Here is a 17,143-nt window from a genome sequence, read left to right on the forward strand (position 1 = left end):
TGTATCTCCAGGAAGGAGGTCTAGAAAGAGTTTGAAGGCCAAGGAATCAGGCCAAGATTTGAAACTTTGGGCAAAGTGGTGGCCACAGTCTCCCCCTCAGTAACATGAAGGGGTCATGGTTTAGTACATAATTGGTTCTCAAATCTAGGGAAACATCAGAATCATCTAGACAGTTTTACAATCAAATTCTAATAGCTGGCCTCATCTTCCAAAGATTCTGATTTAATTGGCTCGAGTAAGGTCTGGGTAACAGACTTTTTAAAATTTTTATTTATTTCTCTCCCCCCGTCCCCATCATTTGTGTTCGCTATCTGCTATCTGTGCCTGTTTGTTGTGTGCTCTCTGTATCTGCTCATCCTTCTTTTTAGGAGGCACTGAAAACTGAACCCAGGACCTCCAATGTGGGAAGGAGACATCCAATCACTTGAGCCACATCCACTCCATGCTTTTTGTGTTTCCTGTTATAGCTCCTTGTTGTGTCTCCTCATTGTGTCTCCTCGTTGCATCATCTCATTGCATCAGCTTGCCATGCCAGCCTGTCACATCAGCTTGCTGTCTTGTTCATCTTTAAGAGGCCTGAGAACTAAACCCAGTACCTCCCTTGTGGTAGGTGGGCACCTAATGGCTTGAGCCACATCTGCTTCCCTGGGTAACAGATTTTTAAAAGCCCCCGAGCTGATTCTAATACACAGCCAGGGTTGAGAACCATCATATTAGACTAATCATTCAATTATTGCTAATATTCTGTGGCTAAAATGGTGCTTGGTTTGCAATAGGTACTCAATGGATGCTCCTTAAATGAATTCCCTCCAGCTGTAACATTCAGTTCTGAGTTGGGAGGTAGGATTTAGGGTACTGGGGAGATGCAGCTGGATCTAAAAGAAGGGTTTGCTCAGAATGAGGGGCAGAAAGACACAGACTGGGGATCCCTGCCACTTAAGGGAGAATTTGAGTGGCTCTTTTTTGGAGATGAGCCAAGCTGGATTCTCTCACTCTTTTGGTACCCACCACAACTGTTGCACTCCAGAGCTTGGAAGGCTGCCTGGAAATCGGGGTGAGGTCTTGGGAGTCTAAAATCCAGTGCCTGAGCCCCCCCACCACACCAGCTCTGCAACGAGCAAGTCAATGAACCACCAGTTTTTTACCTGTAAAAGAGGAATAAGTATTTTTCCTTCACTAGGTTGTTGGAAGGATTAAGGGAGTCTATTAGTCAGTCAAAGGGGTGCTGATGCAAAATACCAGAAATGGGTTGGTTTTTATAAAGGGTGTTTATTTAGGGTAGGAGCTTACAGTTACCAGGCCATCAAGCACAAGTTACTTCCCTCACCAAAGTCTATTGCCACGTGTTGGAGCAAGATGGCTGCCGACACCTGCCAGGGTTCAGGCTTCCTGGGTTCCTCTCTTTCCGGGGCTTGCTTCTCTCTAGGCTCAGCTGCTCTGTTAGCTCCACAAGGTGAGCTATAGATTATTAGGCAAACAGCTTGTTTCTCTTTCCGGGGCCTTCTCTCTTTCTTCATGACCAAGCTCCTCTGTGTGCTTACTTCCTGGGGCTCCAGCTCAAGACTCCAGCATCAAAACTCCAACTATGGGAAATGAATTTGGCCCAACAGATAGGGCGTCCACCTACCACATGAGAGGTCTAAGGTTCAAACCAAGGGCCTCCTGACCCATGTGATAAGCTGGCCCACGTGCAGTGCTGATGCATGCAAGGAGTGCCATGCCATGTGGGGGTGTCCTCTGCATAGGGGAGCCCCACATGCAAAGAATCCACCCTGTAAGGAGAGCCGCCCAGCACAAAAAAAAATGTGCAACCTGCCCAGGAATGGCACTGCACACACAGAGAACTGACACAGCAAGATGACACAACAAAAAGAGACGCAGATTCTGGGTGCCACTGACAAGAATACAAGCAGACACAAAAGAACATGCAGCAAATGGACACAGAGAGCAGACAACTGGGGGGAAGGGGAGAGAAATAAATAAAAAATAAAATCTTAAACAACTCCAACTCCTCTGCTCTGCTGCGTAGTTCCATCTGTGAGTCCCTGCCCACCAAGGGGGCGGGGACTCAGCATCCTACTGATGGGTCCAATCAAAGCCCTAATCATAATTAAATTGTGCCCAGGTACAGACCAGATTACAAACATAATCCAACATCTATTCTTGGAATTCATAAACCATATCAAACTGCTCCAGGGAGATAAAGAATTGGAAAGCACTAGACAAATGTAAGGGATTATTTCTATTAGGCCTAATCCCAGGGAGTTCCCAGGTATACGGCTGCCTGTAGAGTTATTCCCCACGGGAGCAGGAAGAGAAGGGATCTAAATTCTCAGGGTCTGATTTGTAAAGTGCCAGCTGCCCAGCCATAGTTGTCCCACTTCAGTGAGCCCATGTTGAGCATTTCTTAGGATGAGCAGAAGGTCAGTACCCTATTCTACTTTCTGCCCTTAGAAATAGTAATGCTGAAGAACGCCAGGTGCCTTCCGTGCTAACCCTTTGAGGGAAGTTTGAATCTCCATTTTTCCTATGAAGAAACAGAGGCTCACCTGGGTTAAGTGACTTGCCCAAGGTCACACAGCTAGAAGAGAGTCAGGCCCAAGAGGGTCCCTACTCGCCTGGAGCTTAAAGGCAGGTCGGCAAGATGGGGCAGGAATCCGTGAGCCAGCACGAGGACAAGCCCACAGCCTACAGGTGTGGAGTTACCTGCCAGGCATGAGTCAGGAGGAAGCCCTGGGAGGGGAGGGGACGACCAGACAATCTTCCAGGAAGGTTAGTGTAGGACCAGGCCACCTGCGGAGGAGACGCACCGAGGAAGGACTTCTGCTGACGTCTTGGGGTGTCCTTCCTGAGATGACAGGTCAGGGGTTTGGGAGTTGGAAATGGGGGGCATTAGGGATGCACCTTTCCACGGTGAGAATCAGACACCCACTTTAGCCAGCTCAAGGAAAGAGGAATCTGGGGTCAGGCGAGAGCAGGCCACTCGAGGATCACCTTGGAGACAGGCCTGGACCTGGGGCTGGGAAGGCGTCTGCTCTGCGACGTTCACTCTTAGGGAAGCGTGTCCCTCTGACGCTCACTGCCTCCCTCGGTCTCTCTCTGACGTCACCGAGCACACGCACGCCTGCCTTTCTCTGTCTCCTCCGTCCTGTCCGTGGCGGTGACTGCTGTGTGCGCACGCTTCTGCTCCCCATAACCACGTAGCGGCCATGAAAACGTACGCACCTACGTCCAGCTGCTGGGAGCCTGATGACCAGGGCCCAGCCGCTGCCTCTGCAGCCCGCCGTGGAGTTCGTGTGGAGGCCCGGCTGCTCCCAGCCCGCACAGCGGGGATCCGAGGGCTGGGGGGAGACTCCTGACTCCCCGACGCCGGCTCCAGGCCCTCGTCCAGCAGCCTGGCCTGTGCGCGGTCCACGGGCTTCCGCCCACCCTCCCCGCTTCTCCCTCTCACCTGGGAGCAGCCTGGCCTGGCGGGCAGGTGGCGCCCCCAGCCTCCCCTGGCTCCCTCTCCCTTCATTTCTCTCACAGGTGGCTTCCAGTCATAATGTCCTTTCCAGCCATGGCATTGAACCTGGACAAAGATACCGCAGTTCCTGATGGACCCCCTCCCATTCCAACCTCCCACAGTTCTCCATCTCCTGCCCCCGACACAACCAAGTGTGAGTGGAAGAGAAGAGAGAAAGAAGACCCTGCTTCCTGGGTGCCCTTATAAAGCGCCCAGCACATAACAACGTACATGGTCAACTAAATGTCGTACTTCTTAGAGGGACAGCCCCTCTCCTAGCTCACAGTGCCCGTGGGCGACGCCTTCCCTGATCAGCAGGTGGGGCCGTGGTGTGGCTGGCGCCTAAGGGAGCTGCTGGGGGGGTTCTGGGGTGGGACCGAGGGGCTGGCGCCGTGGGCATCCTGCAGGGAGCCCTCCCCCCTGCGCACAGGGGTGGGAGCTTCTGGAAGGCATCAGGCACAGGACCCCGTGTCCGCTGGGCGTTTACACGCGTACCATGATCCCGGCAGAGCCTTCATCTGGATCCCGCCCCGCCCCATAGCCTAGTCGGGTTCCCAGGACCTGGTCTTCGCCAAGAGGGTCTCCCCTTCAACCCGCTAAGGCGGCACTTAGCGCAGGCTGCAGCCGGGCAGAGCGCCAAGCTCCCCCTGGACTGGGCTTTGGGCAGTTTCCAGGCTCCGGCCGAGGGCAGCAGTGGCTTCGACGCAGGCCCGTGTGCCTCCGTGTGCCCAGCTTGGACGGCGAGCGGAGATCTACCTGCGCTTGCGTACATTCCCGGGGCGGGCGCTGGCGGGACCTGCCCACTCAGTACCTTCGCGGTCGGCTCCGGTGGGCTGGGAGTCCTCCCCTCTGATCAGCGACAGTCTGCGGAGTCCAAGAAAACGCAAGGGACGGCTTTATAAAGTACGTCCTCTTGAAAACCTGACCCTGCCGTCTTCCTTAGCAGGGTGGGCAGCACCTCATGCCCCGCACCCCACCCAGCCCACACGGCCGGCCAGGAGCAGGGCAGAGCAGTGAGGGGCTGGCACAGGCTTAACGGCGCCTTCCTGGGGTGTCTGCTCATTGCCGGGGGTAAATACTTTCTCGATGGCTGGTTTTAAGGCACCAACGTGAAGCCACTGAACGTAGGGTTGGAAAGATACGCTGTAGCAACTCAGTGCATAGTGTTCCCACCATAAACCCACAAGAGGTGTAAGCAGCCTCAAAAACATGCAGACTGTAACATGAAGCTAAATAACTACGAAGCGATGATTTTTAGTATGTATTACCCAACTATAATAGATTTATTTTAAATATAATTTAATTGTATGTTTATATAGTTTAATTTTTAGCAGTGGTTGGACTTGATGAGCATCTTGCAACATTCCTGAAGTTGCCGCATGCCTCCTGAGCCGGTCTGAACGAGGTCGGAAGCTTTCCTTTGAAGTGAAAGGTTGAGGTCGGAAATCAGCAGGTGGAAGCCCAGAGAGAGGGGAAGGCCTGCCCACCTGTCGGATAACTATCCGAGCTCCGCTGTCCTCAGTCACCAACATCAGGTGTCCCAGGCAATATAAGAGAGACTCAGTGGACACAGGTCACTTGAATTGAGTGGAGTGTGATGGCAACAGGCAAACAGAGCAGCTCCGCTGGCCAGAGCCGCAGGTGAAGGAATCAGAGAAAGGGGAGGACGTTCTTATGTAACCGGAGGTAAACACAGACTTCAGCGCAGAATGAAAACACAGGCAGTGCGGGACTGGCAGGGAATGAATACCGAAATGCCAGAGCCGGCCTGAGCCCTCGGCGCTCCAGCAGGTATTCTCTGAGCCGGGGTGTTTCTAGGTTTTGCCTTCTGAATCAGAAACCTCAGAGGCAGAGCCCAGAAATCCCCTGGTGATTACCGGAGAGTCATCGTGGGGCGGGCACCCACTGATGGGTCCACCACATTTGTCTCGCAGATGAGGAGGGCAGGCTCCATCTGCACCCTCTCTGGGTGCCCTGGCCTGAGAGTAGGACAGCTGAGCTCTGCCAGGCTCGTATGGTGGTGAAAAGTAAAGTCTCAGGGCCTGGGGGAATCCAGGCTCCACCGCTAGCTGTGTGACTTTGAGGAAGTTACAGAAGCACTCTGAGCCTCAGTGTCCAAATGAGGATAACAAATAAGACCATGAGCATAAAACATCCTGAACTACACGTAGTAAGCCTCCCATAAACGGCAGATGTGACCGTTAAGGTCACACGGCTCGACAGGTGGTAGCAGACTCCTGGCCTCCCAATACTTCTTAAACAAAGCAGAGAAGATTGGAGATTCAAAAGAAACTCTGATCTAGCTTGGAGTCGAGTCCTGGGTGAGGAGTTAGGAGACCAAGGTGGCATTTGGTCTCAGTTTTCTCGGGGGACAGAGTGTTGGCCTCAGGGCAGCAGGGGCCCTCTGTCCCAGTGCCTCGGCCCACCTCTGATGTCGGCGCAGCCGCAGCGCACAGTTCCAGGCGTGCTGCCCCGGTCCCGCTGCAGAGTGCCTTGGCGCCTCTTTGCTTTCCGCGGCAAGCCCACCCAGTATTATTCATTACGTATAACAAACCACCCCAAAACGCAGAGGCTAAAACAACAGCAATCACTTGTTTGCTCGTGATTCTGCAGTTTGGGGGATGGGTGGTCTGCGCTCCATGTGGTGTCGGCTGGGGCGGGAATGCCGGAGATGGCGCCTTGGCCGGCAGACGCTCTCTCCAAGAGGCCTCCCCGGGCCGTTAGCTCGGGTTTCTTCATAGCATGGGTCTCAAGGTACTTGGACTTCTTACATGGTTGGTGGCTTCCCCCAGGATGCAGAAGCCACCAGACCCAGGCTCAAGAATCCCAGGAGGCCGCTCCCACCAGAGCCCACTGATCAAAACAGTCCCCGGGCCAGTGCAGATTCAGGGAGAATGGAGTCCACCTTTTGCTGGGGAAGTGGCAAGTCCACACTGCAACAAGAAAGTGGGTTGGGAGATATCGCTGTGGCCGTGTTTGGAAAAGTCAGTCTACACAGCACATGTGGAAGAAGAGGGGGACAGCTAATGCCCCTGGGACCATCCTCAACCAATGAGAGTGGGAATTGGTGGGTAAATGCAGAAGTCTTCAGAGGGACACTTGGAGGCATATTCTACAGGTACTTCAAAGGAACCCTCACAGGCTCCAGCCCCACTGGCTCCTGGAGGAACTAGCTCAATTACGCCCCGCATTGGCCTCTCCTCCTTCCCTATCTTTCTCTGCCCTGCCCTTCCTGCTGTTTCCTCTGTCTCCCAGTTCTTGCCTTAGGCCTTGCTTTCCCAGGAAACCAAGCCAACACACTCCATTCCTGCGCCTGAAAAAGCCCCTTAGGCTGGACTCTAGACCACTGCCCAGCCCCCTGGGGCTGTTGAGTGACCCCACCCAGGGATGGAGGGCAAAGGGCTCTGCTGGCAGGGGCTGATGGGTGGGGCTCCTGGGCGCAGACTCACTCCTTGGGGAATGTGGCCATCAGGGGCTGCTGGATGGGGGGCCGGGAGGGGAGAGAAGCTGTTACCTTGGGAATGGTGAGAAGTGAGGAGGGGGAGGCGTGGGGAGACACAGAAGCAGGTGTGGACAGGTGCTCTGGTGGCGTGCCGAGGGCCCGCCCCACCCATAACAGATTCAGGTGATCTGGCACACGGCGAGGTGACTCAGCAGCCGCCAGACTGTGACAAGGTCCATCAGGATCGTCTACCCTCTCTGCCAGGACTCGCCCCGTGGAGTAAGCCTTGACGTCTGATTTGGCCTCCAGCCTTGGCCTCCAGCCGGGGACAGAGTGTGAAAGATGAAGCTGGAGAGAGAGGTGGAGGCCAGGAAAGTAGCAGGGAGCCCCTGGAGAGTTAAAGCAGGAGAGAAAAGGGGGCTGGTTGCATTTCAGATAAATCTGTCTGGTTGCACAAATGCCTGGACGGAAGGGGGTCTGCATCAGAGAAAGGGAGGCTGGCGGAGAGGCTCGGGGAGTCATCCAGCAAGTACGTGGGCCCCGACCAGGCACCTGGCCCTGGGCTGTCGTCGAGACCCAGGTGAGGGGCCAGGGGCTGGGTCCAAGGTCGCCGGGGTGATGATGGACAGAAGAGGTGGATTTTAGGGAGGCTCCCCCCTCTGTTACACAAACACATCCTGGCAATGCACAGACTGGCATCCAGCTCCTGGACTACTTTTGTGTGGATTTGGAAATTGGAGGCCAGTTACTTGAGGTCAGAGAGCCGATCATCAGGGTGCGCCCAAACCTCAGGGCCCCACAGAGAGGCAACGCGTCCTGAGACCCTGCCTGGCTCCTCCCCCCTCACTCCAATTGATCGGGCTCAAGACAGCTTCAGATGCAATCGTGGCTGTTCCCAACCTGGACTGGCCCTTTCCTGGAAGAGGGTGAAACCCAGCCGTCCTGGTTTCTTTTCATCAGTCCTGGCAGGGAGCTAGCCTCTCCTCCAGGATTGCATAAGGAGCCCGAGGCGCAGCTGGGAGGGTAGAACGAGGGTGGACCTGGGAATGGGAGTCAGGGAAGCTCTCCTGCTGCAACCGAGCAGCTGTGTGAACCTGGGGAAAGTCCTAAGTCAATCCCCTCATTTGTAAAATGGGGTTAATAATACCTGTTGTGAAGAGTAAAACACATAATGACAAAGTGGGCGAGATGAAAACCCAGTCTCGCGGGGGTGGCCGGGCACGCCACCAACCCCAGGCCCAGATGGTGAAACAGGCCTGGAAACGAGAGCAAAGGGAGCAACTGTCAGCTCCTTGAATGCAGGGGTCTTTGTCCATTCTACCCCCTGCTGTTTCTAACAGAGCCTGGCACATAGTAGGTGCTTAGTAAACCTCTGCTGAACCAATGAATGGACGAGAGTCCAGGTGGTGATGGTGGAGAGCAGAGAGCACTTGTCAGGGAGGCTCCCAGGAGGACCAGACCCTGGGGAGGCTGCTGGGGGCGGGCAGGAGCTGGGTGCACCTACCAGAGGAGGAGTGTCCACCTCCAAACCCCCGGGGACCTCCAGAGATTGAACAATGCACCCCAGGAGTCTGCAGACATCCAATCCCGATGTCCCTGAGCCGGGTTATAAATCAGCGGCTTCGGCAGGAGCATTTCCCTGCCTGGCTCGTCACCCGTGGGTTCTGCAGCCACCACCAGCTACCTGCACCTTCCACTTTCCTCTACCTCTCGTCCCCACACTGGATCCCCAGTCCTGGGTCTCCACACACCCCACACAGGATGGCCCTGCTGTGCTCGAGGTCCCTGAAGGAGTTTTTTTTTAAAGGAGGCACATGGGAAGTGGGTGCTCAACCACTTGAACTACATCTGCTCCCCCCCAAAGGTTTTGGGGTCACCCTTTGCTGGAGCTGCTGCCCCACCTTCCCACTTCCGCCTTTCACTCAGAAAGCCCCTGACTCACCTTAGCCAGTGGCCCACCCAGGAGGCCACACCTCCGCCCCATCTGGAGCGTACAATTCCGTCTGTTCTGCCATTTGAAGAGCGTGCCTCTGCGACGTGGCACCCCAATGTCCTGGGTGGATGGAGTCGCTCCCCAAACCTTCATTTCTTCAACTGCAAATGGAGCTGATAACCTGTCCCACCCGGGGTCGGAGTTTGTGAAAGGGCTTTGTGAAATTGTCAAGGGCGAAGTAAAAGCTGGGCTGACCGTGTACCCCACCGAAAGGCTTTAGAGCAGAACCAGAGACCCCGACGCCCACGGCACCTATGGGTGCGGGGGGGTGTTGCCAGCAAGGGAGGGGTGGTGTCAAGTCGTTACGGAACTGACTGGTATTTTAAAGGCAACCTTATTTTTAAAAACATACTGGTGCCCTTGAGAAAAATGAGGCTCATTCGGAAGCCCTCCTGAAACCACAGGACTTCTCAAACAGATTCGAAATTGTGACCACCATCCCGTGCGGTGCTCGGTGGGCGGTCTGAACAGCTGAGACCATGAAGCCTGGCCAGCCCTTTAAAGGGGGGGCTTCCCCCCTCCATTCCTTCGTCCTTAGCCCGTCCACCCCGGCCCCGCGCCTCCCGCCACCCCTGGATCTCAGGCGGCCTGGTCTTCTCCAGAGCTCTTTACTCTCGGCTCCATCTTCCCTAACTCCTCTCTGCAGACAGCAGCGGTTTCTGAGGTCAAACCACGGGCTCTCCCATCTCCATGGTGGTTAAGGGGACAGATTCCAGATTCGGGAGCTGGGCTGCCGAGGCTTGAATCCAGGCTCGCCATTTACTAACAGCGGGATCCTGCACGTGCCAACCTCTCTGTGCCTCTTTCCCACCTATGAAGTGGGTGTATGATACCTGCCTCACAGGGTTACTGTAAGGTCAAGTGAGTTCATTCACGTTATTGAGTGTAAAAAGTTTAGAGCAGCGCCTGGCAGACAGGTAAGCGCAGGGAATTTGCCATTATCGCCCCTGCCCCTCTCCCCTTGACCTCTTGACTCCTGACCCCTTTGTGCAGTGGCCTCCCTCAGAGGCCTGCTCCTGACCACCTCATTTCTTCAGCCCTGCTCGTTTTCTTTTCTCCCTTCCAGCTCCACCAAATTCTCCTCTTGGCCCTCAGGCTGTCCTTCAGCCTTCCCTTCCTCCTTGGGTGACCCCCTCCCGGGTCCTCCCCCCTCCCTCCGAGCCCACAAACCAGCCCCTTCTCCCCCCACCCCCGGCACACACCATGCTGGCCTGTCCGCCTCATGTTTTATTGTAAAAAAAAAATGGTTCAAATAAATTACACTTGACATCAGTGCCAGAACATACACAGTGATTCCAGGACCGCCGCCTGCACGTGGCCGGGTGGGCCGAGGGACTTCACAGACGCGTGGGGCACAGTTCACAGAAAAGACACAAGGCGACCCCTTCCCACCCCGCTGCCGGCCCCAGCCGGACAGACACACCGTTGCTTAGAGGCTAAACGGGACTGTGGGCACAGCCCATGCCCCTCTTCACAGAGGGGCTGGGGGGCCCTGACCCCCGGGTCCCCACAGCAGAGGGGCAGAGGTATAGAGCAGGGGGGAGACTGGGCTGAGGGAGATGAGGTGCCCCCTGCCCAGCACCCAGTCGCCTGCGATGGATGTCCCCCCCCCCGCTGCCCGGTGCCCCCTGCCCGGTCTTGACCCTATCACCTTGGCCAAGGTTACTGAGAAAGGCCTGAGCGGGTAGGGGTGGACACAGGGCAGCCCCTGCTCTTTAACTTCCTCTTCTCTCCACTGGCTCTGAAGCCAACTACGGATTCCAGGTGTAGTAAAAACAGCAGTTTATTAAAAACAGTAACAAAACACTACCCTGGGCAGGGTACCAAGAACTCAGGTAGCAGCACGTCCCACCAGCCCTTCCCAGAGTCTCTGTGCAGCTTTTCACATTATCTTTTGTTCTACCTGCCCCCCCCATACTTTCCTTTCTTAAAAAAACCATCCCCCCGGCCCCCCCCCAAAAGTAGCTGGGGGAGGGGCTCATTCACAGATGTGGCCACTTCCATTTGGGAGCTGAGCAGCGTGGCCTGGCGGGGAGGCTGGCCGGAGGGCCTTGTTCTGGGCACAGGAAGTGGGCGGCCAGCCAGGGGTGCAGGGCAGGGAGGGCCGGCTCCTGGGGCCAGGGGGTGTGCGCTTTTACAGGGAGACAGGAGGTCGGGGGGCAGCACTAGCCAGAGCCAAGCCTCCCGCTGGCAGCAGCCTGGCTGCCAGCCCCAGGAGTCCAGGCTCCAGGGGCCCCTGCTCTGTGACCTTCTCTTCATCCCACCGTTACCTGGGGAGGGAGAAAGTCTTGTGTCTGCCATCGCTTGGCCAAAGGGTGGCTGAGATGGGGGTGCTGGGGGACGGGGCGCAGTGACTCTGCAAGCTACGGGCTGGGCTCGGTCTGAGTGGATCAACAAGGGGGGACTCACACGCTGGGCCCCCCAGGTCTCAGGAGTGTCTCGGCACCTGCCCGTGGCCTCGCCCCCTTCGCCCCGGCAGCCTCTTCCCTACTGAAGTTTGCAGTAGTGGGCCAGGGGGCAGAGGAGGGGGGCTGGGGGCAGTTAACCGTGTGCCCCAGCCCTGGGCCCCGCCACTTCCATGGTACCAAAACGCCCCAGCTCCCCACCCCACGGTGGCACCTCCCGAACACCCGGGAGCTGGCAAAGGAGGAACCAGGTCTTAAGCTGCCCCCCTCGCCCGCTCACAAGTGCCTAGTTCAGCTCCAGGCACCCGTAAGGAGCTCACCGAACACGCAGGAGCTACGACTGAGGTTCCTGGCCCGGGACGACCGTGTGAGGTTCTCAGCCGACTCCCAAGGGACCAGCCCTGCTGCCCGCGCCATCTCAGGTCCACTGAGAACCAGCCGTGCCCGGGACGGACGTTGCCCGCCCCCGTCCGGCGGGAGGCCGGGGCCTCATCCCGCACCTGCCGCGGCTGATCGGCGGCATCGAGCTGGAGGGGCTGCACGGCGAGGCAGGCCCCCGGCCCCCCACTCCCAGTTCCAGGGCCACGTCCCCGCCGGGAGCATCACGGGACACCCCGGGGCGAGGGGCGCAAGCAGCCTCGGAGCGCGGGGTGGGGAGCCGCCCGGCTCACGTGCCTTTGGGGCCGTCGGCCTTCTGGTACTCGTTCAGAAGCTGCTCGTAAGGCACGGAGAGCTCCGACTCCGTGCTGGTGAAGGTGGACTCGTCCGAGGACGGGATCTCGGTCAGGGGCGTGTCGGCCCCGGCCCCCTCCTGGGGCCTCTCCTCCCCGGCCAGGTTGTCTTCCAGGGAGGACTTGGAGGTGTCCTCGTCCGACAGCCCGGCCTCCTCGCGGGCGAAGGCGACGCCGCCGACGCGGTGGAAGATGAGCGGGTGGTAGTCCTGCGCCACCCACGGCTCGCCCTCCTCGCTGATGCGCTCCAGCTGGTTGAGGAACGCCTCGGCGGTGGGGGGCGCGTCCGCGGGGGCCCCCGCCTCCTCCCCGGGGGGTCTCGACATGTGGCCTTTGGCCCTCAGCGTCTGCGACACCTCCTCCAGGCTGGGCACCCGGGTCTTGGCGTAGCCCACCAGGGGCTCCAGGGAGGCAGGGAGGGCCGGCAGCCCACCGCCCTCAGGCGCCAGCCTCGGGCCGGGCCCCGGGGCCCTCTCCCCGCCCGTCTTCAGGGCCTTTTTCCCAATCTGCTTGATGAGGTCGTTGTAGGTCTCCTCCTTTTTGGACAGAAAGCCGAAGATGTTGACGTCCTTGGAGGCCGCGCCGCCCGCTACCTGCAGGGCCTTTCGGGAGTGCGGGGAGCTCTCGAAGGACTCCTTCCGCCGCCGCCGCCGCTTCTTGATGGCCTTGTGCACCTCCACAAACATGCTCACCTTCCAGTTGACGAAGAGGGACAGCCAGGCCAGGCCCAGGTAGATCCAGAGCTCCACGAAGTAGCGGTACAGCGCGTGGTAGTTGGCGTCGGGGTTCACACCTGCGGGACGGGAAGCCAGGACGGCGGGGAAAGGGTCAGGCCTGGAAACGCGCAGAGGCCAACGCTGCACAGCACGGGGGCAGGCGTGGTGCCGGGATGCAGAGGGGAGCGCGCGGCCCCGCAGAGGGGCCTTTCTGCCCCCCGACTCCTCGCCTCCCTGGAGGACCTGGGCTTGCTGACCGTCCCGGTTCCCGGACCCCAAATCTGCCTGAGCCTCAGTCTCTTCATCTATAGAGTCAGGAGAGCACGGCAGCACCAGGCCCCTGCCCGGCTCTGGCCCCCGTCTGCTCTCCCAGAGGCAGGTAACTGTCTGTCTCTCCCAGCCTGATGGAGTACCCAGAGCTCACTCAGTTAGTCCCCTGGAAGGTTTTAAAAACAGTCAGGAGAGCAGTTACCTCCAGGGACCAGGGGGCGTGCTGTACGGGGAAGGGCTGTACGGGGAAGGGCCTTTGAGGGTGCGATGTCACAGCCCGGCACGCAGGTGAGGAAACAGGCCCCTGGCGGCTCTGTGCGCCCCTCTCTGCAGGTCTATTACGTACAAACTGGAGAACCACGCCAGGCAGGCCAGCGCTCCAAACTGGGGCCACTCGCTGGCTTGGCGTGAATGAGGCTGGTGGCTGGGGGAGCTGAACGACACCCCCCACGGTGGGCCCTGGTTGTGGCCTCCTCCCGGCGTGATGCCACAAGTGAACGGGGAGGGGGCGACCCGGTGGGAGGCGCCCCTTCCTTCCCCCTTCCCCGCTGAGAAGGGGAGCTCCCAGGCAGCAGAAGCCAAGAGCAGCCGCGATTCTGCTGGGAACATCTGGAGTCCCCTTCGCCCTTCGTGAAGGTCCAGTCTCCTCGTGTCTGACCTCCTGTCTGCCCTCTTCTCTTGGCCTGGGGGGTCCTGCCCACCCTCCGTACCTTCTCCTAGGCCCGCTCTAGGGAGCCTGCCCCAATAGCACCCACTGCTCTGCACACTCCAGGGCAACTTACACTTAAAGGCGCATCGACCTGTATTATGACGTCCCTTTGTAAGCCTGCACCCCGTCTCCCTGCTCAGCCTGGGGTCCCTCAGGACAGGAACTACACCTCCCTCCTCAGGTTAGCCCGGCCAGCAGGCAGGAGGCGCTCCTTGCTTGGGGCTCTTGACCAGCAGCGGGGCGACACACACACCAGGCCCTCCTTGGCACGCACTGAATCTTCCACCACACGGTAGGTGCCATTTTTACACACTTCACACATGAGGAAACTGAGGCCCAGGGGTCTGGGATGGTGGCACTAGATGCACCGCACCGCTCGCCAGTACAGAGCGCTTCTCATTCCTGCGCTGGGCCTCTGGCGTTCGGCAATCGTCCCTCGGTCTAAGTTTATCTCCCAGGACGAGCAGGCCCAGATTTGCCAGCTCAGCGGTGTCTTCGCAGGCCCCGCTCCCTTCCTCCCGCATTCCTGTGTCCTCAGGCTGGGGCAGCGGGAGAATGAGGCAGCGCAAGGGGGAGGGCGTGGAGCCGAGGTCAAACGGGCAGGGCGACAGGCCCGGAGGGGACAAACGAACGCCAGACCCACGCAGCCAGGGCGTCCGGAAGAGGACAAAGAACTGACATGCGGGCCACAGGCCTTCAGACAAAGGGGCCAAAGACTCTCATCGCTCCCTGGACCAGGCAGGGAGGGAGCGGGAGGGCGCGGCCAGGCCGAGGGGGCAGGGCTGCGCAGGAGAAGGCCTCCCTTGTCCTCAGGCTGCCGGTGGCGGCAAGGGCGGTTTCGGGCCGCGAGCCAAGCCTCCAGGACGGATCCTTCGGCTCTCACGGAAGGTGTGGGAGGCGGCGGCGCCGCCACAGCGAGGACGGCGCGGCTGGGCGCACGGCCCCTCCGGGTACCCACATAGGCAGGACACTGCCTCAAGCCCCGACCCCCAGCCCTACGTGATTCCAAGCCGGGGAGACAGGAGAGAAGATGGGGGAGCACCGATCAGAGAAGAGTCACCAAGTGAGAAAAGCAGAAGGCGGATGCCACGTTCCAAGGAAGACGAAGAGACAAGACAACCACAACGCCTCTATGCCTCAGTTTCCCCTGCAACCGGCAGAGGCAGTGGAGGATCCCAGTGGGTGAGCGAATGGCCCAGGACACCAAATAGCTACCAGGGGCTCCCCAGGGAAGGTCGGCTGAGTGGGAATGAGGAGAGAAGCAGAAGCGGGGTGGGGGGGGGGTGAGGCGGAGGCCAGGGGACAGAGGCGCGACTCACCGGCCACAAAGTCGCCGAAGCCGATGGTGGAGATGGTGATGAAGGAGTAGTAGAGGCCCTCGATGTAGTCCCACTCCTCGGTCACCATGAACACGAAGGGCGGCACCACCAGGTGCACCAGGACGCCCCACACGATGAAGATGGCCGTGCACGTGATCTGAGCCTTCCGCTGGGGGCGGAGAGCGGGTGGGACTGCGGTGAGCGGGTGAGACCGCGGCGAGCGGGTGTTCGGGGAGCCCCGCTGGGACATCCCGAGGGCTGGGCGGCCCACCCCCCAGGGAAAAGGGGCCGAGGGCCCGTCCTCACGCCCCTGCCTGGTTCCCGGGTCCCCCCCACCCTCCCACGCCCTGCCCCACGGCCCCCTGCCTCTGCCCGGCACCCCCGGGACGTACCAGGCTCACGCCTCTCCGGGTGAGGAACTGGCCCAGCCTCTTGGCACGTCCCCCGAAGAACTTGCCCAGGGCACTGATCCAGGTCAGGCAGAGCGGCACCCCGAAGAGGCCATAGAAGATGCAGAAGAGCCGCCCCGCCGGGGTCTTGGGAGCCACGTTGCCGTAGCCTGCGGAAGGAGGGGCGGGGGCTCAGGCCAGAGCAAGCGTCTTGGCAGGAGGGACGTGTGGGGCGGGGGGCAGGGGGTTGGGAACAGACCCCAGCGGGGGTGACGGGCCCAGGCTCAGAGCGGCCCTTCACCCCCCACTTCTCTCTCTCCGCCCCCGATTCTGGCCATTAGGCCGTGCCGTGCTGTCTGCTCCGGGAGCCAGGTCAGGACTCGCGGACACAGTCTCCCAGGCGCAGCCAGTCACCGACAACGTAACCAAAGCCCCAGGCGAGGCTCCAGTCAGACTGCGGGTCGCCTGCCAGAGGTGGTCGCCCAGGAGGTTCCAGGAGCCAGGGCACGGGGCGTGTACCCTCAAGGGCCTTTTAGGGCGACCCTGGCCACGGCATGTGCCTCCCAGAAGCAGGGCCACCTGCACAGACACAGGCTGACTTACCAATGGTGGTGATGACCGTGGCTGCGAAAATGACCGCATTGGGCCAGTTCCAGTTGTTGAAGGTCTGGTTCCCGGTGATGGCCACACCCTGTCCTGCAGCGTCAGATACTACCTGGAGACAGAGAGAGGATGGTGGGCAGACAGAGGCCACACTTCGAGGTGCTTTTAATGCATGAAACTCCTCATAAGCATTCTTATTTAATCATCCCAGCCACAGGGTGGTAGTTATTGGTGGTAGTGTCTCAATTTTATAGATGATGAAACTGAGGATCAGAGAGGTTAAGTGATTTGCCTAAGGTCACACAGATGGTAAAGCTATGAACCCTGACACCCAGGCTCCAGAGCCCATCCTCCCACTGGGCCAGTGCTTTGCAAGCTTATGAGCATGCATCAGAACCACCTGCAAGGCTTGTTAAACAGACTTCTGGGCCCCAACCCCAGAGTTTCTGACTCAGTAGACCTGGGGAGGGGCCTGCTACTGTGCATTTCTAACATGTTCCCAGGCCATGCTGATGCTGTAGGCCCTGGGACACACTTTGAGAACCACTGCACAGGATTATCCCACCTCTCAAAGAAGGCAGCCGTCACGCAGGAGGACCCTCCACGCCCCTGCACCCTGCTGTCAGGGTACCTGCAAGGGCAGCTCAGCGCCTTCCTGATCGGCCTCGGAGTTTTACACCAGCTGGCCCTCCTTTTGCCATACCTGGGACGCTAACCTGTGCTCTCCCCCTGCAGGCTCCCCCTCCCCTCCCTCCTCCCTCTGCTCTGGGCTTATTTCACAGGTCGGGACAGGGACAGAGAGTGGTGTGTACATTTCAGGGTGGCTCGAAATCAGTCTATCAGTCCCAACAGCGCTCCCAGGAACTCCCAGTCCTCACCCAGCAGGTGAGAGGCCACTGGACCTAGGAAGTCCACTGGGCGGCCCCTGGAGAGGCCCCGGGACACAGAGTGGCCCAACCTGTTTGCAAGTGACCAACCTCTGCCTCCCCCTGAGCCTTCCTGGGCTCAGCCCCCCATCCACTCCCACCCCCACGAGCACGGCGGCATCAGTGCTTCCGGAA

General features: G+C 59.1%; 1 protein-coding gene across 1 annotated transcript in view; it reads right to left on the reverse strand.

The window, feature by feature from the left end:
* Nucleotides 1–10,154: 10,154 nt before the first annotated feature.
* Nucleotides 10,155–17,143, reverse strand: part of KCNK5 (potassium two pore domain channel subfamily K member 5) — a 35,191-nt gene continuing 28,202 nt past the window's right edge. Inside the window, exons 2-5 of the mRNA XM_058306676.1 lie at nucleotides 16,083–16,194; nucleotides 15,483–15,649; nucleotides 15,091–15,259; nucleotides 10,155–12,869 (exon numbers count right to left, since the gene is read on the reverse strand). Of these exons, the coding sequence (XP_058162659.1) occupies nucleotides 12,013–12,869; nucleotides 15,091–15,259; nucleotides 15,483–15,649; nucleotides 16,083–16,194 (1,305 nt within the window). The 3' untranslated portion in view covers nucleotides 10,155–12,012. The remainder of the gene's footprint in view (nucleotides 12,870–15,090; nucleotides 15,260–15,482; nucleotides 15,650–16,082; nucleotides 16,195–17,143) is intronic.

Source organism: Dasypus novemcinctus, chromosome 11, assembly GCF_030445035.2.
Source record: "Dasypus novemcinctus isolate mDasNov1 chromosome 11, mDasNov1.1.hap2, whole genome shotgun sequence".
Lineage (NCBI taxonomy): Eukaryota > Metazoa > Chordata > Mammalia > Cingulata > Dasypodidae > Dasypus > Dasypus novemcinctus.